Raw genomic sequence first — 27340 nt, forward strand, 5'->3', positions numbered from 1 at the left:
AATTAAGTGTGTATATTTGTATGTTCATGAGTGTGTGTGTGTTTGTGTATGTGGGTACTTGTGTGTATGTGCGTGCTCCTTTTTTTGTGTGTATCTATGTGTATGCTTGTGCTCTTTTGAGAGTGTATGTACAGTGGGTTGCAAAAGTATTTGGCCCCCTTGAAGTTTTCCACATTTTGTCACATTACTGCCACAAACATGCATCAATTTTATTGGAATTCCACGTGAAAGACCAATACAAAGTGGTGTACATGTGAGAAGTGGAACGAAAATCATACATGATTCCAAACATTTTTTACAAATAAATAACTGCAAAGTGGGGTGTGCGTAATCATTCGGCCCCCTGAGTCAATACTTTGTAGAACCACCTTTTGCTGCAATTACAGCTGCCAGTCTTTTAGGGTATGTCTCTACCAGCTTTGCACATCTAGAGACTGAAATTCTTGCCCATTCTTCTTTGCAAAACAGCTCCAGCTCAGTCAGGTTATATGGACAGCGTTTGTGAACAGCAGTTTTCAGATCTTGCCACAGATTCTCGATTGGATTTAGATCTGGACTTTGACTGGGCCATTCTAACACATAGATATGTTTTGTTTTAAACCATTCCATTGTTGCCCTGGCTTTATGTTTAGGGTCATTGTCCTGCTAGAAGGTGAACCTCCGCCCCAGTCTCAAGTCTTTTGCAGTCTCCAAGAGGTTTTCTTCCAAGTTTGCCCTGTATTTGGCTCCATCCATCTTCCCATCAACTCTGACCAGCTTCCCTTCCCTGCTGAAGAGATGCACCCCCCGAGCATGATGCTGCCACCACCATATTTAACAGCGGGGATGGTGTGTTCAGAGTGATGTGCAGTGTTAGTTTTCTGCCACACATAGCGTTTTGCATTTTGGCCAAAAAGTTCCATTTTGGTCTCATCTAACCAGAGCACTTTCTTCCACATGGTTGCTGTGTCCCCCACATGGCTTGTGGCAAACTGCAAACGGGACTTCTTATGCTTTCTGTTAACAATGCCTTTCTTCTTGTCACTCTTCCATAAAGGCCAACTTTGTACAGTGCATGACTAATAGTTGTCCTATGGACAGAGTCTCCCACCTGAGCTGTAGATCTCTGCAGCTCGTCCAGGGTCACCATGGGCCTCTTGACTGCATTTCTGATCAGCGCTCTCCTTGTTCGGCCTGTGAGTTTAGGTGGATAGCCTTGTCTTGGTAGGTTTACAGTTGTGCCATACGCCTTCAATTTCTGAATGATCGCTTGAACAGTGCTCCGTGGGATATTCAAGGCTTTGGAAATATTTTTGTAGCCTAAGCCTGCTTTAAATTTCTCAATAACTTGATCCCTGATGTGTCTTGTGTGTTCTTTGGACTTCACGGTGTTGTTGCTCCCAATATTCTCTTAGACAACCTCTGAGGCCCTCACAGAGCAGCTGTATTTGTACTGACATTAGATTACACACAGGTGCACTCTATTTAGTCATTAGCACTCATCAGGCAATGTCTATAGGCAACTGACTGCACTCAGAACAAAGGGGGCCGAATAATTATGCACACACCACTTTGCAGTTATTTATTTGTAAAAAATGTTTGGAATCATGTATGATTTTCGATCCACTTCTCACATGTACACCACTTTGTATTGGTCTTTTACGTGGAATTCCAATAAAATTGATTCATGTTTGTGGCAGTAATATGACAAAATGTGAAAAACTTCAAGGGGGCCGAATACTTTTGCAACCCACTGTAAGTGGCTGTGCTTTTGTATTTAATTATGCATATACATCTACCTGCATATGCATGTATGTATGTTTGGGTGCCAGAGAGTGTGTGTGTGCTCTTTTGTGTGTGTATATACTGTATGTGGGTGCTTATGTGTATGTGGGTGCTCTTTTGACTGTGTATATCTGTGTTTTTTATGCATATTTTATGTAGTGTATGGCATGTATGTTTTGGGGCCATTGGGTGTGTATGTGTGTGTACGCCTGTGTGTGAATGTATGTGTTTTCTCCTTTGTGTGTGCATGCACGTTTACACTCTTGTCCTGTGTGCGTGTGCACATGTGTTTGCAGGTTAGCGACTGTATCTCCATACAACAAACACAATGACCAGTTTCAGAGCTGAGGCTGTTGAGCTTTTATCTGTATCCAGTAAAACATACTATCTAGCGCCAGAGCTCCTCTTCCTCATGGTGTTCTTTTAATCTGATATATATTTTGCTGTTCCATGCAGGAAAAACAAGTATAATTTGATAGCCGTCTCAGTGATAGAGTGGCCTGGTCTGGTCCAGTTATTTGTCACCTCTCCTGCACCCGCAGTGGAGTAGCCATTGTAAATGTCCCCTTATCAGGCCCCAGCTTTCTGCCCGGCATTTATTACACCCTTATCGGACTGCCACTTCTGTCTCTGGCTCTGTATTAAAGTTATAGATTGATTTCATGCCGTGTGGTATAGGTCAGTCTCTGACGCTAATTCTCATCTCTGCTTCAAAGTGCATTAGTCTGAGAGTCGTTATAATCCACCCCCATTCTGGGAGATTTTCTACACCTGATTGCATTCTGCAGATCATAGGAAGAATTAAATATTCAGGAGTTTTGCAGTATCATAAAGTTGTAAATAACATTTTTCACCAACCTTTTCTGCGTACTTCTAATAAAGGTGACATTAGCTGCATTTTCAATTAGTAGGTCCATTACTAGTGTTCTTACTGTTTTTTTTTTTCTTTCCTACTGCTGCCTGATTTTTTTGCTACTTATTTGGAAGTTTTAATCTTCCTGGTTATGATACTGAGAAGAACAGGGAGAGTTTAATGCTGTGCACAGTCAGTTCATCCTATCACCTGAAACAGTTAACTGTCACACAAAATGGTTTCATATTTTTCCTTTACTTGTAATTCTGCCTACCTCTGCATGGGAGGTGCAGAAGGATGCTGGCCACGCCCTTCTCTGAACCACATACCTGGTTGTGCTTGTCAGCCCCTGGGCTCTAAGATATTTGCGGCCCTGAGCAATTGACCGGGTTGCCCCGTGGTAGCCCTAGAAAGTAAAGTGAAAATTTGCCACTCTTCTCAGTATTCCATACAGGTGAAACTCGAAAAATTATACAGGTGAAACTCGAAAAATTAGAATATAATGCAAAAGCTCATGTATTTCAGTAATTCAACTCGAAAGTTGAAACTAATACATGAAATAGACTCGTTACATGCAAAGCGAGATATTTGAAGCCTTTATTTGTTATAAGTTTGATGATTATGGCTTACAGCTTATGAGAACCCCAACATCATAATCTCAGGCCATTAGAATAGTGTGAAAATGTTTAATATTCTAGGCTCAACGTGTCAGACTATCATCACTTAATTAATCCAAAACATCTGCAAAGGGTTCTTATCTTATATATCGTATTTTCCCCATATAAGACGCACTTTTTCTCCCCCCCAAAAATGGGAAGAAAAAGTCCCTGCATCTTATATGGCAAAGGCAGGGAATCCCCAACTTCTGAATGCCGGCCGATACGAACCGCCGACCAGCCTCCACGTCAGGGATTCCCTGCCTGTGTGCCTTGCTCTCTTCCCCGTGCATCTGCAACTCCCCCTCGTGTCTCCACTCCTCCCCGTGTAAGTGTAGAAGTGTGTTGGGCACGCTGGCTTACATGGGGATTGCAGACATCCATCTCCTCCTTGCGGTTGGCTCTAGTGAAGGGCATGTACTGATCGCGGGTCATCAGTTCACGTCTTGCACTAGAGCCAGCCGCACAGAGGAGACAGATGTCTGCAATCCCCACGGGCATGGAGTATGTAAGCCAGCTTGCCCAATACACTTCTACACTTACAGGAGGAGGAACAGAGATGCCCCCCAGGAGACACAGGGAGAGAGTGGGGAAGTGAGCACACTCGGCACTGAAGGGGGACACATGAGGGACAGAAGGGGGCCCCGTGGGGGGAAAAGTTTAAGTGACTGACAACTAAGGGCATGGCAAGAAAACATATTCTGCTCTCGTACCATTGTTATATTGACTGTATGTCCATCACAAAGATAAGGAATCATACACACTTTGGAATTTGTACACTGTCCCTGCTCTCTAGGGTTCGTAAAAAACATCTGTCTCACACTGCTGCAAAGTTCTGATGACTTCATATACAATGTTACAAACAAAGGAGTCATAGGTTGAAAAAAAGTTGCAGACTGCCCCTTAAGGCGCGTACACACGGCATACTTCCACAAACGACGGGTCTGCCAGACCCTCCCACTGGACAGACGTTCTGCTGACAGTAGCAGTGTGTACGCACTGTCGGCATACTGATAACGCTTATTCTGAACGATCCGCTCAGCAGATCGTTCAGAAACAGCCTTATCAGTCTGCCGACAACAAGGGGCCTGACATTTCCTTTAAGTCTAAGTGTTTTTTATCTGCATGGGGAAAACACATTTTTCCTCAGTTTTCCTGTGCAGAAAGCGAGGGGGTGGGGGGGGGGCATCTTAAGTTTCGCAGGGGGGCCCAGTGATGTCTAGTTACCCCACCTGTTCCAGAGCGTCTTATGTGGCAAAAAATACGGTATTAGTTTCACCTTTTAGGTTCTGAAATAAATTAACTTTTACACAATATTCTATTTTTTAAAGTTTCACCTGTATTTAGAAAATCACCCCTCATAGTTAAAATGTTTATCTTGGTAAAATTCATACAACCATTAAGTCAAATCAGATGAAAACAAGCAGCTTCAAAAGCCTCTTCTGATTCAGAGGAATGCAGAAACAAATAATTTAAAAGTGTAGTTCAATATGTTTTACGGTTACTTTTCAAGATAATTAGTGTGTTCATTAAAGACCAACTAAATCCAAAAATGGAACAAGGCAAATTCTCAAAGCAATCATGCTGATTAGTGTTAATTATAAGTATGATTTGTGCAACTGAACTTTTCAGGTTAAAGAAAAACCCATTGGGCTTGATTAAGGAAGTTGAGGGAAGCTTAAGGGAATGCAGTCTGAGTAGCTTCATGCTTGCTGCAGTCATGTTCACAGGGAGGTTGTCTCTCCTACCAGCAGGTGGCCAGGTATCATGTCCGGCTGCATTAGATTAAAGGACCACTGTGGCAAAAATCTTAACATTTAAAATATATGTAAACATATACAGATTAAAAGTATGTCTCTTCCAGAGCAAAATGAGCCCTAGATTACTTTTCTCCTATGTTGCTGTCACTTACAGTAAGTGGTAGAAATCTTAAACAACAGGTTGTGGACTAGCCCATTTTCAAAAGCACTTAGTGAATGGCAGTTGCTCCGTCTACCGGCCAAAATGTGTATAGTGAGCAGGGAGGCTGGCCAACATCTTTGTATAAATCTTTTTCAAGGAGTGTCTTGATAAAGAATAAAGGCCATGCTGAGAATCCCCTATGGAGAGATGGACTAGCCCCAATCTGGTAATTTTAGATTTCTACTACCTACTGTAAATGACAGCTACATAAGAGAAAAACTATGTATGGCTCCTTTTAACCAAGCTTCTTATTTGTATGGGTTTACATGTATTTTAAATTTACAGATTTTCACGACAGTGGTCCTTTAAATAGCTATTAGTACATGCACGGTCCTCTCTTCATTGCTTGGCGACATACTGCTTGCTGGGCAGTACGCAGCTTTTTAATCCCAGCTCAGACCTGTCTGAACAACTGCTTCATGCCCACAAGTCTTTGAACGATCTCCATCACAAAATAAATGTACAATTCAAAACATACATCTAAAACGTACATTTCTCCCAAAGTGAAATGAACTATAAATTACATTTTTTCTATGTTGCTGTCACTTACAGTAGGTGGAAAAACTCTGACAAACCTAGACGATTTTGGACTAGTCCATCTCATCATAGGGGATTCTTAGTATTACCTTTTATTCTTTACAAAAACACTCCCTGGAAAGGACCTATACAAAGATGACACCCAGCCTCCCTATTCAGTTGCACACTATTTTGCCAGTTGGATGAAGCTACTTTTGGGAAGAACATTCAAAGCTCACATTGCTTTGCAAGGGCTGATGTCAATCATATCTTGTTGGCTTCGCAGTGGCGTAACTTAGGAGCTTAGGGCCACAGTGTGATTTTTACATGGGGCCCCAAGTACTCTATTGATATGGAACCCTACAACCTACCAAGGACAGCTGCAGTGTCAGAGGGGTGTATTTAGAGTCAGGAAACAGTTTAAGCATTACCACCATTCAATGCACATGTAGAGGTGTTCATTACCAGCATAGCACCAATGAAAAGCTAATAAGATGGATGAAGGAGGGACCCTAGTGGGCTACTCTAGTCCAGGGGCCCAGTGTGGTTGCAACCTCTGCATCCCCTATTGCTATGTCACTGCTTCTCAGTTGCTTTTGATATACAGTACTTACTTGCTGTAGGCCTGAATTTAAAGATGAACTGTAACCAAGGATTGAACTTCATCCCAATCCGTAGCTGATACCCCCCTCCCCATTATAAATATTTTCCTTTTCTCAAAAGGATCATCAGGGGGCTCTGTATGGCTGATATTGTGGTAAAACCCCTCCCACAGTGTGATGTCAGGACCAGGGTGCTGACATCATACTGTGGGAGCCTTGTTACATTGTGGGAAATAACAGCTGTTTCTAATTGCCAACAATGCATAGTCTCTTTTCACAGACATCACCTGCCAGCAGTAAAGATGTCTCCACGTGATACATTTAAGAATGTACAGTACATCAGGGAGAGGAAAGATTATACAATGGACAAACACTGACTAAATCATTTACTGTATACATAATTATTGTAAAAATTAAGCACGTTTTTTCATTACATTATTTTAACTGGAGTTCCTCTTTAAAGAGAACCTGTACTGAGTAAAATGATTTAAAATAAACACATGAGGTAACTTCAAATGAACATTACATAGTTACCTTACCATCAGTTCCTCTTAGAAGCTCCCCATTTTCTTCTTACAGTGATTCCTTCCAGTTCTGACAACATTTTGCCAGAACTGAAATATATCAGTTGCTGTCAGTTATATATCAGTTGCTGTCAGTTACAGCTGAGAGGAGAACTGATGTGTCCATGTTTCCCTATGGCTCAAGTGGACGATGTTACAGTTTAACAGTGTGCTGACCAGGAAGCTGTTATGGGGTAATAGCCATTTTCAAAATAGAGGACGGATAATTCCATTGATCACAGTGGACAAACAGGACGCAGGAGAGGAAAAATAGATTGATGAGTACACTATACAGGAGGCATGTATGACTTGTGTATGTTTATTTTGACTTTTAATGTTCAGTTCAGGTTTTCTTTAAAGAGGAACTTTAACCAATGATTGAACTTCTTTCCAATAAGTAGCTGATACCTCCTTTCTCATAAGAAATCTGGTGAAACCCCTCCCACAACGTGATGTCAGGAATAAAATCTTGACAGGTTGCTGTCTGTGAACCTTGTTGCATTGTGGGAAATAACAGCTGTTTCCAACTGCCAAGTTACTAATGTCTCCCTTTGTGCATATGTATATCCTCTATAATAAAACCCCTGTGTCTCTGCGTCCTGTCCGTGTGTGTGTGTGTGTCTGTTTCCAGACTTCACAGCTTTTTCCAACTGCCAAGCAGGCAACATCTCGGTGTATGCATATACTGCAGACATCGGTGGAGGATGGCCGAGCGGGACACATCTGTGCTCGCGTTGCGATGGCCTAATGGCCTAGTGCCCATTTTTTAATGGGCGGGCTTTTTTACTAGTCTATAATAAAACAACCTTTTAGCCTATTGCATTGTTGGTGCTGTTTTTTTCATGTCTGCCAGTAGTAAAAATGATGCAGTGCAGGCTGATTGTGGATCAAACAATATCAGTAAATTACATGACAAATATCAGTCATTTCTTGATCTCTCTTCTATTTTTTTACTTATCACCTTGCAATGTATTGATTTATTTTGTTTTCCCCTTTTCGCTAAAGTTCTTCTTCAAAGAGAACCTGAGATGGGGCTAAAACAACAAAATATACATACCTGGGGCTACCTCGAGGCTGATCAGTCCCACGCTGTCCTCCTGCGCAGGCGCAAAATGCTCCTGGCGACGGGAGCAAGACGGGGGGCGCGCCTGGTTGGACTGCGTCTGCGCCAACTGGCCCCAACTGGAGAATTTTCTGGGGCCAGTTTCGAACGTACGGGGAGTCGGAGGAGGACGGTGTGGGAGCGACCAGCCTGGAGGGGGCTGGAGGAAGCCCCATGTATGTATACATTTTTATGTAACCCTATCTGAGGTACACTTTAAGCTCTCTGGAAACAGTTGGACTGTTCACTGGTTGCAGTAAAGCTTGGCATAGTCTCCACCTCAAACACTTCATTAAATGTGGGAAGTATGTCATAGAACAAAAAGGTCCAGGGCTTCAGGCATACGTTAAAAAGGGGCGCTGGGAAAAAAGGGCGCGGGGTTTTAAACGATAAACATGGATAACGGTTAAAAATATAATGTACTATATTTCGTTTAAATATTCGTTTTTATAAAGTTATAAATCATTAAATAATGTGCATGAAATCGGCAATTGTGAAAACGTTAATCTTCCGTTTAAAAAGTGAAATGTATAATAACGTTAAAAAAAAATTAGTAAGTAACCCTCCCTGTACCTACCCCTAACCCCTAGACCCCTGTATTGGTGCCTAAACCTAAGACCCCGCTGGTGGTGCCTAAACCTAAGACCCCCCTGGTGGTGCCTAAACCTAAGACCCCCCTGGTGGTGCCAAAACCTAAGACCCCCCCTGGTGGTGCCTAAACCTAAGACTCCCCTGATGGTGCCTAAACCTAAGACCCCCCTGATGGTGCCTAAACCTTAGACCCCCCTGGTGGTGCCTAAACCTAAGACCCCCCTGGTGGTGCCTAAACCTAAGACCCCCCTGGTGGTGCCTAAACCTAAGACCCCCCTGGTGGTGCCTAAACCTAAGACCCCCTGATGGTGCCTAAACCTAAGACCCCCCTGGTGGTGCCTAAACCTAAGACCCTCCTTAGTGATCACTGTATTGTCTGTAGAATAATGTTTTAGAAACAGTAAGGGATAAAATATATTACAATTTACGGTACGTACTGATCGCTTCATTTTGTGAATAATAATGTTTTACAAACAGTAAGGGATGACATTTAAAATAATGTTTTATTGAAATAGGAAACGTAAATCATCACAAGCAGTTATAAAACATTAAAAATCTTCGGGCGCCCTTGGAAAACGTTATTATTCTCGGGCACCCTTTTTTCCCGTTCGGCGCCCAGTAAACGATATTTATTATGGGAGTGAATGGCGGCGCCCGATTCGTCCACTAGCCTCCTGCACCCTTCTTTACTGTTACCGGGCTTCAGGACCTCCGTCGCGGATCACTATTCCAGTACCAGGCACTGGCTGTGATGAAGGCCGTGTAGTCTTGTTTGATGGTCCAAACAAAGGCCTGATGGTTCCCTCTTATGGGGCCCAGAAAAGATTTATTGTCCTGCAAGCCATCTAAACTTGTCTTACTAGGCATGAAACTCACAGTAAAGATAATTTATGGGAACCTCGCTAGCATAACATCATAATGTAAAGTAATGCGAGCTGCTCTTGCCAATCAAGCAGCGTGACAACAGTACAGAAGTTCATCAGCCTGAAAAATCATATATTAGCCAAAGTCAGAAGACTGTGCTGAAAAGAACTATATTAGTGTCAATGTAATATATTGCAGAGGGGTTTTACAGCTAATAATTACATCATTGGCAATGCAAGGCGCTTGGTAAAACATTTATAGCTGTTGGCACAGACTAATGCCTTTCCGTGGCGAGTGCCGGTTGTTAATATCCCCGGCCTTTAATGAGCTCTCCAAGGTAACACACTGCCGAGTTAAACAGTGACATTAGCGGCCCCTTATTACCATACTTTGTTTCTAGCCAATTAAACCATCCAAGAACTTTAGACACTGGTTGAAATTTTCCAGAGGAAGTGGATTGATCCGCTAATGGGGCAGATCTTCAATGGGTTCGCGAGGACAACTCTCTCCTGGTTTAATAAGACAGGGTAACCTTTTTAAGGAAGCATCTTAAAATTAATTACACTTAAAACATTTGGCCTGGTGTGTACTCCTGACAAGCCTCCATGTTTTCATGCGGTCTCGGCTGGAGCTTAATTGCCAGCGTATTTATTTGCTGGGAAGAGGAGGACACATGGAGGACAGAACAAAGTGATCTGATTATTTGAGTTTACGATGCCAACCGGTATTAATCTTATCAATGATAGTATCCAGAATTTCGCCCACCTGTTCCTTCATTTCGTTCTCCCTTCCTCCACATTTCCTTCCTTACAAGACACGGCAAATAACATTTATATTGCCCTTTTCTTCTGGACTCTGTAGCTGCAGCCACAAGGATGTGCTCTATAGGTAGTAACAGTGTTATAGGTACTGGCTTACTGAACAGGAAGAGCCAAGATTCGAACCTAGGTCTCCTGTGTCAGAGGCAGAGCCCCTAACCATTACGCTCTTTCTTTTTGTATTTCTTATTTGTTACATTTCCTTCTAATTAGTACTGCTGTAATGTGTATTTATGGCAACTTGTCACTAGGGGGCAGCATGAGACAATAACAGAGAACTTTTACTTTCAGTTTCTCTATTTTCTGCTATCAGAGAGACATCAAAGCATTCCAAGATAGCATGACGAGTTCTGCCGACTGAGGTCAAAAGCAGTGTGCTTGTTTCAAATGAGATACCTCTATTGAAGCTGCTAATGAGTTAAAGGGAACCTGAAGTGAAAGTGATAATGGAGGCTGCCATATTTATTTCCTTATAAACAACACCAGTTGCCTGGCTGTCCTCCTGATCTTTCATGCTTCAGTGGTGTCCAAATCACACACCTGAAACAAGCATGCAGCTAATTCAGTCAGAATCCAGTCATAAATATCTGATCTGCATGCTTGATCAGGGTCTGTGGCTAAGATGTTATTATAGATGTTAGATATTTATACACTTATAAACATACATGTATAATCATTACTCTTGCCTGCAAACGAAAGAAAGAAAAAAAAGCTTATCGGAAACAGCCAATCAGGTTTCTTCTTTTCAACTTTAATCTACTCTGGGGAAAGTCAAGACGGATGATGCTTGGTTGCTAAGGGAAACAATTTTGGGTTTCCTCCCCTCTTCCCCCATATGTGGCCCTACTGGCTCAAATACTGAATAAGTATTGAGCTTAGCCTTTCATGCAATATTCCCACCAGGACTCATGGTGCTCAATAATAAAAAGTAGTTTCAGTATTCTTGTTAAACATGCTTCACAAAGTTTTCGAAGTCAAATGTCAAACTTAAAGCAGAATCTGCCGATTTTGCCGACTTTGTAAAACTTGTGAGTAGGCCGTGTGAACCGGCGTACATGGAAGCTACTTAACGAGAGTAGTAAGGAAGGAAGAATGTGTAATTTGCTTTTTGTTCAGACTAGCAAGCGTTATCGATCTCATCAGCGATATCCATTATTAATATTTACATGCATTTTCCTTTTACATGAGATGCTTGCTAAAATATTTAGTTTGGAACTCTTTTTATCTTGCGATGCTTTGGGTAGAGGTACAGAAGGTTACCATCTCTTTCCCGATTGTTTAACTAAAAAGGTTCTCCTGTCTCTGGAGATTCTGCATTTCTTCCCATACTCACTAGCCTTTATATTTCTCTTTGAAATGTTCTTCTTATATTGTGCATAGGGATGGCTTGCACTCTTTGCCTGGAAAAATGCTATAAGGGGTGTTGGATTGGCAAAACCATTTCAATTTAGTGTTAAAGCAGCCCTGAAAGAGACACTGAAGCGGAAAAAAAAAATATGATATAATGATTTGTATGTGTAGTACAGCTAAGAAATAAAACATTAGGAGCACATACATAAGTCTAATATTGTTTCCAGTACAGGAAGCGTTAAGAAACTCCAGTTGTTATCTGTGCAAAAGATCCATTGAGCTCCATGACTTTCAAAGTCGCAGAGAGCTCTATCTTCTGAAGCTTGTTATCTGAAGTGTCCGGCACTGTATTTTCTTTTTCTCTCCAGAGGACAGGTCAACAGTTCACTGGCCTGCTCTGTAAAATCATTTAGAATGCTGAGTAGTGTGTAAACTGAAAATATTAGATAATGATGCAATGTTATAAAAAAAAACACTTTATAACTGAAAATAAAAATATGAGAATTTTTTTTGCTACTAATGTTCTAGTAATTATCCGTACTACACAACCAATTCATTATATCATAATTTTTTTTTTCCGCTTCAGTGTCTCTTGAAGTGTGCAAAACTTTTAATTTGTAACCCTTGTTGGCCAGAGCACTTATATATGAACATTTTCATGCTGTTCATTGTCCTCGGAGTCCCTCCTATCGCCCAATCTACAACCTTTTTCGCCCTAGAGCCTCTCGAATGTTCACTGAGTGGTAAACAAACAATTTTGAATCGGGCATGCTTGAGTTTCAAATCGCACATGCCCAGTGAAAGAAAGCGCTTGTGCCCTTCTTTTTTCACTTGTTCACAAGTGACTCCTTTTACTGGGTATGCACAGCTGGCAACTCACACATGCCTAGTTCAAAAGTGCCTGTCTATGCCCACAGACGATTTGTAGAAAAATCAACTGATGGACCAACAAGTGATAGACCAAAAGGTCAAATATTACAAAGGTATAGAGGGACTCTGAAGACATTGAGCAGCATGAAGACTTTCAGATGCAAGTTATTTAACCCATTAAGCATTACATTTAAAAAAATATATAATCTTCAGGTGTATTTAAAATTATATTTTATAAAAAAAATAATGCTGTAGAAAACAAAGGGGGGAGGTAGTGTTTCTTCAGTTCAAAGACGAAAATATACATATACTGTAGATGTATTTTCACCTTTAAAATGTACCTTGCTCCACATAAAAAAATTCAAATAAGATGCCAGAATGAATCTGCAAAACAAAGAGATAATGGACTCTTGGGACTTCAAAAGGGTTGTGGATTATTTAGATTGGGTGAGCACAAGAAACATTCCATTAAGGTTATGGCTTAAAGTGCATCTGAAATGGCCTAAAAAATACTATGGTAAAATTACTTCAAGGGACACTTAAGCCAGGAATAAAAACATAAGTTTTACTTGCCTGGGGCTTCTACGAGCCCCCTGCAGCCATCCCCTGCCCTCGCAAGGGCCAGTTCAAGGGGCCCTGTGGCCCTGGGGCAAACTTCAGCGTTACTCCCACCCCCCATTACCGCTCTGCTCCCTGGGGCCCAGCTGCAAGTATATTAGCAGCCATAATTACCTTAGTCCCGGCGGGTGAGCGGGCGGGCAGCAGCTGCACTCGGCCCATATGCAATTCACTTTTTCTCCTGAGTTTTCTCCTAGGTGATATTTTTAAACTTGTCAATAAAATGCCTTTTAAGCTATCAGAAAGCAAGAAAAAAAAAGCAAAATCATTTTGATAGTACTTTTCCACTTACTTTTCAGTCCTTTTTTCAATTGTTAAATGCTGAAATTATATAATAAAATCTATCTAGTGATCACTTCTAAGCCGCACACCTACTAGAAGCAGAGAGAGCTCAGTTTCTTCACGTTGCTAATGTTTACGAATTATATCTGACAAAGAAATGTAAACAGAAGATAATCTTATCACCTCTTCCGATGTAGTCATAAGCTTTCCACTGAAGCAAGAAGCTTTCCACTGAAGAACAGAGTGATGTGTTTAACTACTTGAATGCTGTTCTGTTACTTCTTTTTATTTTTATTTAATTTTAATTTTTTTTATTTTTTTTGGTAGTAGATTTTAAGCTGTAAGGAGCAAAACAAATTCAGGGAATAATCTTACATAGAGGCTAATCATATAGGAACAAAGTATACCATAAAGGATACTGATTGGCAGCAACCAGTATAGTAAGTAATCAAAGAGTCAAAAGAGAGAGTGGACAGCCGAACTCCCCATCTTCTCTATCCATGGTGTCTAGACTTTAAGAAAGAGGCGTAGATTCATTGTACAATGCTGCTCTCTTTTCGTTGACTAGAATGGCGTTAACTGCCAACAGAGGGCGAGAATACCTTAAATCTGGCTTCAGCCATTGTGAAGCAATCTGGTGTTTAGCAGCTACTACTATAAATTGGATGAGTTTATGGGATGTGTAACTCAGGGAATAAGCAATGTTTATACTTTAAACTGCAATCCAGTGGTCGTGGTCGGGCACCATCCATGATACTGCGGCATAGGCAATGCCCCAATGATAATCAGCAATCCAATGTATCCGCAATTGTTTCGGGGGCCGCACAGGGTCCCCCTTTATCAAGGCGTGTGGTCGTAACAACACACCTTGATGAAGGGGACCCTGCACGGCCCCCAAAACAAATCTTTTGTGGAAACATATGGCTCAATAAAAGAGTGTGCTTGATTGAACAAAGTGGTGTGCTGATACATTGGCTTGCTGCTATACTTTAAACTAGTCCTTAGAAGGTAGTCGCTTTGGCTTGTCCAGAGCTACAGTGAGAAAAGCAATATGGCTGACTTATCAAAATAGGCACAGATATATTGAAACAAGTGTGTAGCCAGCATTTCTTAAGAGCAACCAATCAGGTTTTAGCTGTTACAGGAAACAGTTTCTGATTGGTTGCTCTGTGCCACTGTCTCACGCCAGCTTCAGTTTCCGTTGCATTTTCTTGATAGATCTCCTCCACTGCCTGGAAGGGGAGGATGTAGCAGCCGTATTGGAAAGGGGGATTGCTAAGAGGCACCTCCGGGAAAAGCAATGCTGAATTAAAAATGAGGAGGATATCTGAAAGAGCCATTATAGCATTAGAATAAACTTCCTTTCCACAAGTTTTATTTTTCAGTAGCTTTAGTTGTTGACTTTTTCTCCTTTTTTTCCATTTAATCACATGAGTTCTCGCCGGCCTTGCGTTTTCTGTGCCAGTAGCAGATGGGAAGTCTTTGCAGTAGCCAGGGTCTGTGGAAATCCTCTTGGGTTGCCATTTTAGTGGAGCCTTTACTGGAAGGCAACACAATGCTGCAGCCCTCCCCGCTGCAAATAACAATTAAGCACGTGCGGAATATTTTCTCCTTCGCACTCCGGCCCCGGAGAATTGATACATTTTCCTTATCAGGATTCATTTATCTTTTCAGGGACTTTGGCTCAGCCGAATCCCCTTTCGCTGACAATTTGTGAATAAATCACTTCAGCTGCAGGAAAGTGCCGAGATTTAATCCGTGTTAGAAGAGGCTCTCCGGATGACACAGTACAACTGCTGCTCTCACAATGTGACCTTCAAGGCCGAGATTAGGAAGAATCTGACATACGGCGAAGCACTCTCCCAAATGTCACCGTTGTAGGAAATGCACTCAGTGCTGTTCATCTGCAGCATACTTGTGTATATAGACAGTCTAAAGAGCACCTGTACAGCAGTGCCAGTAGATGTGTTCAGTGGCGTAGCTAAGGAGCTATGGGCCCCAGTGTGAATTTTACATTGCCCCCCCCCCCAGCACTCCTAACATAAAATTGATGTGGCACACCAAAACCTACCAAGGACAACCACAGTGTCAGAGGTGCAAGAAGGGGGTGGGGAGCAGCTTGCTATTGATAACTACCATTCGAAGCATCTGTAAGAGTGATTATTACAAGCACAGGACTGATAAAGAGATTATACTGTGGTTGAGGGAGGGCCCTATGGGGCCCCTCTGGCACAAGGGCCCTGATGCGGTCAACACCTTTGCAACCCCTATTACTACACCACTAGATGTGTTACGTTATTGTCTGGGTGGGAAGTTAGTATCGTCACTTCCACAGTCTCTAAGTAGAGGCCACACTGCTTTCTGGCAGTCACTGTGCTCGCTCGAGTTTGGCCAGTTGTGGTCTGCTCTGAATGGGCAACTGGACCAATATTATTTTATGTATTATATTATAGTGTGATATTCTGGTAGAAGTTGTGATGTTAAGCTCATATTGGCAGAGGAGGTCATTACATACTAGCCAGTGAGCCTTTTAAGGTTAGAAATAAAATAACACAGCTTTATTGGTCAGCCAACACAATGTCCAGAACAGGAACAATCCACCACAATGGATATTTAGCAGTCAAACTGTAGGCACAGCACTCTGCTTCTGTGCCTACCCTGACCTTGGGTTATCTTCGCTGTCACTGCGTACCACCCCTGTGTACTCTCAACAGCCACACTGGCTCTTCTGTTATACCCTGCCACGGGCCTAATGACAGTCCTCAGCCACTCACCTATCCAGGCCTCTCCTGTATTTCCAGTACTGGAGACCAACTCCCTCTAGCACGTCCAGCAGCTTCTCTGCTGCACCAGGCCGACTGCATACTGAGAGTTGCAGCCTCTTATGCAATTGATGCAGGTACGCTAATTAACCCTCTCTATGCCAAACTCATGCCTGGACTTGAAGGAGTGGTGTGTAAGGCCCACTCTTCTTCCAATAACCGCCAGTCCTGGATCCCAAATGAATCTGCACAATAGAGGTGTTGCTAACTTGCAACAACAATCACTATCCAGGACCTTTTCCTCTAAATTCATAGCAGAACTCAATAGAGATTTGCTCTGTACATTACAATAGATGTTATATTTATATTTGCTTCTTCTATACTTAAATCACTGGTCTTAGTTGACTCCCCCATGCCGCCCTCCCTCACCGCCACTACCAAAACATACGCACACTCAAAGGTGCACTTGTTCTGTTGCCAACACCATTGGTTGTGCCATTCCCCTAACTGCCAGTGTAGGCCTTCAGATTGTTTCCAGGGTTGTACGTATGAGGTACCCAACCAACATTCACACCCCCTTCCTCCCCCGTATATATTACTGTATACATATAGGAAGTGTGTCTATCCAAATATATCCAGAATATGTAAATACTTATGCAAAATTGTGTATCCTGAATACTTTACTACATTCTATTAAATGTCATTATGGTGCCTCTTTAGGGCCTTATTCTAAAACGTATAGACCCATATGCAAGTACCTTTTTTTCTCCTGAGTTTTCTCCTAGGAGATAGTTTTTCATCTTCGATTTTAAAAAAAAACTTTTTTGCACTTTGCAATGGGAAAAGTACCAAAAAGTAGTTGAAAAAGTACTGTCGACATTATTTTGAGTATTTGTTTGACTGCTGGTGGTTTAATAGGCATTTTATTTACAAGTAGTGAAAATACCACCTAGGAGAAAACACTCCACCTAACCTTATGCAGTAATCCCACACCCAAAACCACCTCCATTCTCGTCCACAGGAGTCCTCAGCTTTGAGAGTCACGTGACCCCAACCTCTCCAACCTGATAGAGTGAATCCCAATGAACTAAGTTGTGCCCAGTTATTAGGGGTGTGTCTGAAGTGTAATCACCTGGTGCATTTCAGTGCTGAGCATTACTGCAGTCTAAACGCACGTACTGTACACACGCTAGATTAAATTCAGCTGAGGTGGCCAATAACAACTGCCGATAATCCAGCGTGTGTACAGCTCCCTCCAACCACCATCTGGCCAGTGATCTACCTATGACTTTTGTTCTCCATGCTCACCCCGCCTACTGCATGAAGTAACATCTGCACTGCTCCATCAGTACCCCCCCCCCCTCCCCCATTGCATCTGTACAGCCTTGGCCAGGAAATGCAGTCTGAGGGATCAGTTCCTGATCCACATCGAGCAGCAGCCATCTAGTGAGTGCCTTAATCCAACATTGTGCCCACTGTAAAGGCAGATGTGTACAGCAACTCCTGATTCTAGTCATCAAGGCTGCATCTTGATGACTTGATGACTAGACCCGCTACTGCTCCCTGAGGTGAGCGGCCGACAGGGAGACATATGCTTTGCCTGATTCCACGCTGGCCCGGTTGCCATGGCTTCCTCCACCTCGCCTTCTGCCTTGCTCCTTTCTTCCTTTTTGTGAGATGCATGCAGAGCATGGAGTAATGCGTGCAGCGGAGGAAACCAATTAACTGGGCAGGTGTGGAATCAGGTCAAGTAAATGCCACCCTGCTACTACAAGCCACGGTACCCAGTGGCCCACGGCACCACAAATTATATTTTCAAAGTGTGGACAGACGGCAATGTATATAGAATACGGTAACTGTGCAGCCTGCGTGTGTGTTCACTTACCAGTAACATAAAACCCCTGCCTGTGCAGCAAGAGCTCCTGCAGACCCCTACTATAAGTTCTCTATACCCACCGCGCATTGCATCTTCCGGTTAAGAGAATCCATACACCTGCTCTGACGAATCTCCAGCAGATTCTCTCAGTGCTATCACCGGGCAACATATGAGTGCAAATGGAAAAATACAGATCTTTTTACAGTTCCAGCTCTGTTAGAGTGGAGTCTGGCAGAGAAACAATGACAGCAGCATTTTCTCATCATTTCCTTGCTGTGAAAGATCATGAAATGTGCAGTTGTAGGTGTGAAAAAAAAAAACAATACAGCAACCTTCCTGCTCTCCGGTAATGTAACTGTCTTTATATCTCGTCTAATAAACGGCAGGGCTGATCAGAGAGGCCGGCATTAGTAAAGTATAAATAACCTTCCCTGAGATGCTCATTTGGCCTCCGTCAGTGCGAGCTCTTCTGTAGTAATCCAAATGTCCTCTTCCATGTGATTGTGCGAATCTGCTGCCAGGCTAAATCACTAAATTATCCTTATACATTTCTATAGAGCTGACATTTCCTGCAGCACTGTACGGAATACACTGAATAATTCATGTCACTAGCCCTCTCTTAAAGAGGAACTCCAGTGAAAATAATGTAGTAAAAAAAGTGCTTCATTTTTACAATAATTATGTATAAATGATTTAGTCAGTGTTTGCTCATTGTAAAATCTTTCCTCTCCCCGATGTACATTCTGACATTTATTACATGGTGACATTTTTACTGTGGGCAGGTTATGTAGCTGCTCCTAGCTGTTTTGGCTGTTAGAAACAGCTGTAAACAGCTAATTCCTTTCTGTGAACATTGTTACATTGTGGCAGTTTGCCCAGAGTACCGTGGTGCTCAGAGCTTCTTGTAAGAGGGGTTTCAGCACAAAATCAGTCATACAGCGCCCCCTGATGATCTGTTTGTGAAAAGCATCATATTTCTCATGTAAAAGGGGGTATCAGCTACTGATTGGGATAAAGTTCAATTCTAGGTTGGAGTTTCTCTTTAAAGGGGCACTATGGTGATATACATAAAACTGTACAAATTTGTTCAATGACACTGATCTGTCTTTTATATACATTTTAAAAAAAATAATCTGTATAGAAGTAATTTTTGTTTTCTTGTTACTTACACCACTGATCAGTTACATTTCCCCACAGGGAGGTAAATGCAGCTGAGCACACCTTCCTCCCTCCTAACACAAATCCCTCCCCTTCCCTGCTACTTTTAACACAAATCCCTCCCCCTCCCTGTGCTGGGGAAGCGGAGTCGGTTTTACTCCAACTGCTTCCACAGCACCCTCGACCCTACACATCTCTGTTACCACAGCTGCCCAAATGGCAGCTTATTCTATAATGTGCCTCTATGAAGGATCTTTGCGCACCACCGCTGACTGATTCATCGGGAGCCACTTTGCTATAAACTGCGCCTGCCTGACATCAGTTTGTGCACAGTACATTATAAGAATACTAGTAAAAAAGCCTGTCCTTTAAAAAAACGGGTGACAGGCCACGGGTGCTAAACCCCGGCATAGCGCATACCAACGCTTCCCACTCACCTGTCCCTCACCACTGTCCCAAGTATATGCACACAGGGAGATATTGCTTGCTTGGCAGTTGGAAAAAGCTGTTATTTGCCACAATGCAATGAGGTTCTCAGACAGCAAACTGTCAAGTCCGGAAGGATGGACACAGGGACAGGAGGATGACGCAGGGACAGAGGGGTTTTACTATATAGGATACTAGTGACCCTAGCCCATTTAAAAACGGACTAGGTCTGTTACTAATCCGCCGTGCGCGCCCTCTGCCAGCCACGCATGCACGGCGCCCGTGCACGACACACCCGCCGCACGCATGCCCGCCACACGTGCACACACGACCGCCCCTTCTGGCCTCGTCCTCCTCTGGCTTTTGGCAGTGTCTCTGCATCTTGTCCCTGCACATGCGCAGTGCTAAAAAGCACAGACACACGGACAGACTCAGGGACACTTGCCTATTATTAGGTAGGATAGCATAAAGGCAGTTTAGAGGCATGTATAGCATAGAGGCAGTTTAGTCCTGCCCTCGCTCTACTGCCTCATGGTGGACTGTTATTGCATACATCACTGCATTTGGCGCCATACAATGAATGCAAGGTAACGGCTGGCGTTCAGCTGTATAATTGCCATGAAAAGAAAACCGCACTCCAGGGTGATTGGATGCTGGTGCAGAACTCCAAGGCTGCTCAGAACATGAAAAGCAAAGAGGAGTTGGAACACTATATGACAATTTATTGTCCCATCACAGACATATGCAATTGTGATCTGCAAGAGGTCCCCTTTGTCAAGGCATAGGCAGATTTCCTATGCCTTGACAAAGGGGACCTCTTACAGGCCCCAGAACGATCGTCGGCCTATCGGTCAGATCACAATTGTGTGTGTGTGTGATGGGACAATAAATCGCCATATAGTATTCCAGCAAGTCTGTGTGTGGACTCCTCTTTCCTTTTTCAGCTATATAATTGAGTTGCATCACCCAGATCATATAACTTATTGGGATGCACTCAGTGCTGGAGGTGAAGAGAAAGGTGAGTATCTGTTAGAGTTTAAGATTGGAATTCGGCATCATTTTAGAAAGGTTAGTGATGGTGGATAGGGCAGAGTGAGGTCAGAATGACTAAATAGGGGAGGGAGTTTAACGTACAACTATCAAAGTTAACTACAATTGTAAATGCTACATATATTTCTAGAAATTAAAAGTAAATAGCAATACAAATGCTTTATTCTCATCTTTTCATTTCTTATGTGAAGAAAATAAACATTTACATAGAACAATTTTTACAGTGGGCATTACTATGGAGGACTGTATCATCCAGTATACAGAAACAGTCCTTACTGGTTGTCAGAAGATTACAGCCTGGAAGAGCTCATTCTGAATGTGGGTGTAAGCTTTCAAAAACAGGAATAAAGGAAGATACTTTTGTTGTAGTTAAAAAATCTCATCTGTTCTCATATGATCTGTGAGAAAGCAGTGTGTGTGGGGGCAGGCCAGAAACAAACTGTAAACCATTCCTGTTTGAACAATGATAGGGAGGCACCTATCTACATGGTACAGTCCTGGTATCGACGCCTCCTCATGAAGCAGGGCTCTGATACATGAGGCATTTCCTTCACACAGGCTTCTGAAAAGCCCTCTTTTGTTACTGGCTAATAGCTCTACAGGTATGTGGGGTTTACAGAATAATGTTTTCTTTGATGGTTGTCCTTTAAGTTTTGGTAGGAAGAAGTAGGTTTTCATTGGGGGTGGGAAGGTTAGGGTCAGATGTCAGAAAGGGGGTAAACATTGTGAGGTGGTTCAGTTTATGTGTAAAGAAGCTGAAGGGAATCAGTTGGGGATAGCAAAGCAACTGGAGACAAGGACAGAAAACACAGACAGAAGGATTGTCACAAACCCAACAGTAGAGTGTTGTGCCATAAGAATTCTAAACATAAAATAGCAACAACAACAAAATTCCAAACAATGACACACCAGCCTGAACTAATATGAAAATGGTAGTTTACTTTATTAAATTTATTAGTCATCATGGAAAGTAAAAGACTCTGAAAACAGCTGACAGTAAATAAGGGCACACTGTATAAAGATGATACAGCTATGTGACAATAGTAATCACCAAGTGAAAACAACAATTAAGTAGAAACAACAATAACAATAAACAGTAATGCAGATGACAGTGATAAATCACACAATACAAGGTCAATGATGATAACAACAGTACTGAAGCCTAAAGGACCAATTTTTTTCTTTCATAGAGGAAACTGGGTTCCATGAAAGTGCCGCCAATGCAGTAATATATTGGTAGGTGAACAGAGGCGCCAGAAGGATAAAAGTACATACCATTTTTAAAAAATTGCTGGGAGGAAGTGGTGGACTCGCCTCCGTTAAAGCAGACACCAAGGACTGTAAATATATAGATATACACATTTATTGAAAATACCCCAAAGATGCAACGCGTTTCGCGGGCACAGCCCACTTCTTCAGGCAATAAGCAGGGGATAAACAACAGCAATTCAGTTATAGCAAGCAGAGCACCGCCAATTCTTTAATATAATAAGAAACTGGGGCGTTGTTAGCCCCAGAAATCAGTGGCATGTGCCCCAGATCTATTCTGTGGTGCCCCGAAGTACAGCCACCACAGCAGCCAGCATGGCATGACAGCATTCAGCAAGCCCCATAGAGGCACCATAGCAGCCAGCATGGCAATACAGCAATGGGCGGGTATGCTGGGTGCTATGGTACCTCTATGTGGGCATATTGGGGGCTGTGGTGCCATGCTAGATGCTGTGATGCCTTTATGGGGGCATGCTGGGAGTGGTGGTGCCTCAATGGGAGGCCCGTGAAAGCACGGTAAGGGGTCCACTGTATGCTATGGGGGCACTGATAGCAGGCCAGACCAGCCAGCACAGAAGCCAGATAACTCTATTTATGTGATATGCTGCTTTTTTGTTTTGCATTAATGGCGAGGGGGGCTTCATCTAACATTTTTCTGGGCAGGCCTACTTAGACCGCTGCTAAGTTCATGTAAATTTGGTTCCACCCATGGCCACACCCACATTCCGGTGCATGGCCATACCCACATTCCGTTGCATGGCCACACCCATGGTTGGAGTGCATAAAAGTGCCTCTTAGGATCATAGGAACGCCCCTGTAAGAAACACAGACACAAAATAACAATATGATAAATGGGATCTGTACATATATAAACCATGCAAACAAATCGAAATGCAAGTGCCTATGTACTGTATAATAACCTAACCATGAATTAATGGGTAAAATCAATGGTGAATTGCCATAAAGTAAATATAGTAACTAGGGGTCATACTTTTCCATAGGAAAGAAGATCTTGACAGCCCAGGCATCAGCAGGGAAACAGGGAGTGTACCCGCTCACACTACCACACAGGATCCTGGAAGATCTGGGACAAAACCGAGGTAATTGTGTGGCACTTAGTTTTCCACGATGAAGCAGGAGTGGCCATGACAAGTTGTGGGAGGGGACAAATGTACATGAAACTAACTCAAAGTTATTGGGCAGCACAACTTTTGGATATAGCCTCCCTCTCCTTGACAAAAAATAAGGCCTAATTATCATACAATAGTCTACAAACCACATAAAAACATAGTATAGCTACACAACTGAATATATTTATCAGCAAATAAAAGCTTATCAGTGTCCATAATGAGACACAACAAAATAGACATGTTTTACTGCAACAACTTCTTAGTTTATAATTAAAGAGGTGCATGACCCACACAGCGTTTAGCCAGCATGTCCCCCCCCCCCCAAAAAAAAAAAAATAAAAAAAAATCCACCAAACATCATAATCAGCAGTGTGCCCACCAAAAAAATCATAGATAGAGTAATGGCTCCAATCAACTTAATGAGGCAGCATTTTTTCCCCAAACATAATTATTAAAAGTGTTCCCCCAAACAAGCAAGCATGCAGAGATTTCCTACATTTTTTTTTTAAACTTAATTTTTTATTGAAGGTTTTCAAGAATACATACAGTATATAATATGAAGCTTAGTTGAACAGATCTCAGATGCGCTATATGGTACTACAAAAACATGTGTACATATATTCACTTCTACAACTTGACATATGTGTATTCAAAACTGAGTTGTTACATCAATTGTATGGTATGTCAATTAGTTATTAATAGATCCATAGTACCTAGCTCGATTATTTTCTTTTCCTTATATAAGGATAATAGCACCTTGAATTAACATAGAACAACAAAACCTTAACAGATAACGAACTATAGCATGTATCAAGCTGCCTTACCAGTCTCCTCTTAGGGTGATCACTCTCGTGTGGTGGGTGACTTAGTTTTTACAGTCTAAAACCTGTATCATGTCTCTAACTCTTTGAGTTTTTGGATTTCCCCTGTTGTAGCATTTCAATTGGATATATTGCCTAGTTTGAATTCCATATCTAAGTTTAGCGCCTCTAGGTTTTTTATGTATGCCCATGTGGGAGGATCAGGATCTTTCCAATGTGAGCATATTGCTTGTCTTGTGGCACATAGTAGGTGGGTTATTTTTAATCTGTGTGGCTTTGGTATGGGGTCCAAGTCTATAGGTAGTAATGCTAAACTGGGGAAGGGTAATATGTGTTTCCCCAGTTGGTCCGATATTTCCTCAAACACTTGAGCCCATATTGGTTTTATGTATGGGCACTCCCATAATATATGTGTTAGGGTTCTCTCCTCTCCACAATTTCTCCAGCAATAACCCTGTTGTGATTTGGAATATTTGGCTATCCTAGTGGGGGTAATATGCTAATTGTACATTATTTTTAATACAGTTTCCCAATGTGATATGCATTTGGATAAGTGTGTTATGTTTTTTGAGGCCTGGCACCATTTTTCTATTGTAATATTTTCTCTAAGAGATACTGTCCAGTACTGTAGATATTTCTCTAGGCTTGTAGAGGAGTCGCGTGTAAGGGTTTCATAACAAATAGCGATTCCTTTCCTAAGTTTACCTGGGTCTGTGAAACAGGCGTAGAGACTTTTTGGCCATAGGGGCCATTTAGGTTGTGTCGATTGTATAAAGTGGCGTATCTGAAGATACGTATGAAATTCTCTATTATTCAAACCACATTCCTCTCTTAGTTCTTGGAACGACTTTACCCCTGTCGTGGATAAAACCTGTTGTAGTGTGTGAACTCCTCCTTTCAACCATTCTGATATATTAATATTGTCTATTAGGACTTTGAGACAGGATAGAGGTATGTTTGAGCAGGACAGTTTGTGCCCTATGAATTTAGTTTCTGATACCGTTTTCCAGGCACTAATAGTGGCCTTAATAGTAGGGTAGTTGGGAATTTGCGTGTTACTTTGGATGCAGTTAGCTATCAATACATCTTTGGGATGGTGGTTCAGTATGTTGCTTTCAAGTGTGGCCGAAATTTCCTACATTTAACATAATTAGGCAGTGATTCCCTCTTTAAATCACAATTAGCCAGCATGGACCTTTAAGCAACACAATTAGGCAACAAAACACACAAATAGGCACTATTCCACATGAGTAGGCAGAATGTTCCCTAAACATAAGTAGGCAGTGTTACACCCAAACTAAATTAAAGTCACCCAAAATCAGAATACTCCCTCCCCATTTTCAAAGCAATCACAGGCAGACACCCTCACCTCTAAAAAAAACAAACCCACAATTAAAGGAGCTTCAGCCTAAACAAACATACTGTCATTAAGTTACATTAGTTATGTTAATTAAAATAGATAGGTAATATAATATCTTACCCACCCTGTTTTAAAAGAACAGGCAAATGTTTGTGATTTAATGAGGGCAGCCATCTTTTTGGTTCAAAGGAGGTGACGAGGAGCATGAGCCACAGTTCCAACTGTCCTGTGTCCTAATGACCCCTCCCAGTTGCTAGGCAACAAGAACAGCAGCATCAGAAATCCCATCATGTTTTGCACAGCATCGGGGGGGGGGGGGGGGGGGGGAGCCTGGGCAGTTTTCTTTGATGGGTGGAGCTTAGCTAAAAATGATGCTTTGGTAAAAAAAACAAAGTTCTGATGCTGTGAAACTGTTAAAGAAACACCAAGCCGTTTCAGTTCTGCTGAGTAGATTTTTAGTCCGGAGGTTCACTTTAAGCATAGCTCCGGTAAACATTATTAGGCAGAATCTTTGTTCCCTCCCCCATCATAAATAGGCAAAGCCCATTTAAAAAATGCAATACGGTTTACCACTGAGGGAGCTGTTGTATACCATGAAATGCGTTGCCTGTTGTGCATGCTAATAAAACCTATGACTATACTAATCAGTTGTCTTCATGAAAATAAGACCGGTGCTAGTCTAGTTTAGGGGACCCAGCAGAAAACCTCATTGGGAACAGTTCTCCAATCACAGCACTCGCTACAGAACAAAGCTTTGTAATTGGCTGAATAGTGTGGATGTAGCTTACTTACAACCTATCTGAAAGCTAGCAGTTCAAGAGGATGTTGTCCGCCCAATCACGTTAGCCTAATTTCCCTATGAGGTTTCCTGCTGGGTCCCCTAAACTAGACTAGCACCGGTAAGCCAAAACTTACCTTCATTTTAACTGGTATTTAATTATCTTATACTTTTGAGCTCCTCCGTTTTTAGTATTACTTGTACAGTGTGATCACTGCTTGAGGACACAAACTGAACAGCGTGTTTGTCAGTCACATGACGCGTGAGCTGCTGGCACCGAGAATCACAGAAACGCGGCAATTCACTTCTGATGCCGCACATGTAAGGCAGAGAGAGCTCTCACCTGCATTTGGTATGCAGCTATTGTGCGTTTTTTAATTTAAACGGCAGATTAGCAGAATTATTTCTTATGCAAGTCGGGGAGCCCACAAGCCTCCTCTCCGCGGATATTGTAAAGATTTCCATTTAATTAAATGGAATTTAGGATAGTGCGACAGTGTAGCTTGCGCACACCCAGACACACACAACAGAAAGCGGCGAGCATCTGTCAGCTCTGTATTTGGGATGTTCATGCTCAGCTGCTCGTGCCGGCTCTGGGATAGAAAATATTCATTTATACATCTAGATTTGCTCAGTCAGAGGATTTCATGGTTGGTCTCAGAGGCAGACTATACGCTGGTGTGTGAATGGGCCTCGGGTTAGTGAGGGCTGGAGACCCGGCGCATTCTCTGCGGGAGGAAGGCAAACTCCGGCTTACTTCCTGAGAAGCTTACTTTGTGGAGGAGCTTTTTATGGTATGTCAGGAATTATTCATCACATTCTAAAGCTGAGCTTTGGGCAGCCTTGTGAAGATTTTTCCCAGCTAATTATCACTTGTGCTGGTAATGAGCACCAATACTAATGTCTGCAGTGATTCCTAGCGGTGGCGTAGCAATGAAGAATGCAGAGGTTGCAGCCACACAGGGCCTCTGGGTGAGCACCGAACGCTGAAGCTGGGCATCATCATAGCGCTATTGCTATGTGGCAAGCCCGGTGTAAGAGTCATTCGTGGATCTGGTGATCGCCAGACCCTGAATTACTTCTTCATCCGAATTGCTACGACTCAAAGAGGGAATAGTATTTAACCATTTCAGCCGCCCAGACGTGAAGCTCACGTCCAGGTGGCTACTCTCCTGCGCACCCGCGCTACGGCGATCGCGGGCGTGCCCCCGTTGTGTCACCTGGTAGCCCTGGGATCAGTGAAAGGAAACATGGTTCCCGATCACCGATCCCTTTCCCCCACAGAAAAACCGAAGCGCT

The 27340-nt window shown here is 42.5% G+C and overlaps 1 protein-coding gene across 10 annotated transcripts in view; it reads left to right on the top strand.

Moving 5' to 3' along the window:
- Window positions 1–27340, top strand: part of KLHL29 (kelch like family member 29) — a 1379660-nt gene that overhangs the window by 1051066 nt on the left and 301254 nt on the right. For 9 of the 10 annotated variants that reach the window (XM_068280223.1, XM_068280220.1, XM_068280225.1 and 6 more), the window contains one exon: window positions 22954–23052. The exons of the other annotated variant lie outside the window; for it this stretch is intronic. In XM_068280223.1, coding sequence (XP_068136324.1) covers window positions 22954–23052 — 99 coding nt within the window. The remainder of the gene's footprint in view (window positions 1–22953; window positions 23053–27340) is intronic. 10 annotated transcript variants of the gene reach the window in all.

Source organism: Hyperolius riggenbachi, chromosome 4 (genome assembly GCF_040937935.1).
Source record: "Hyperolius riggenbachi isolate aHypRig1 chromosome 4, aHypRig1.pri, whole genome shotgun sequence".
Lineage (NCBI taxonomy): Eukaryota > Metazoa > Chordata > Amphibia > Anura > Hyperoliidae > Hyperolius > Hyperolius riggenbachi.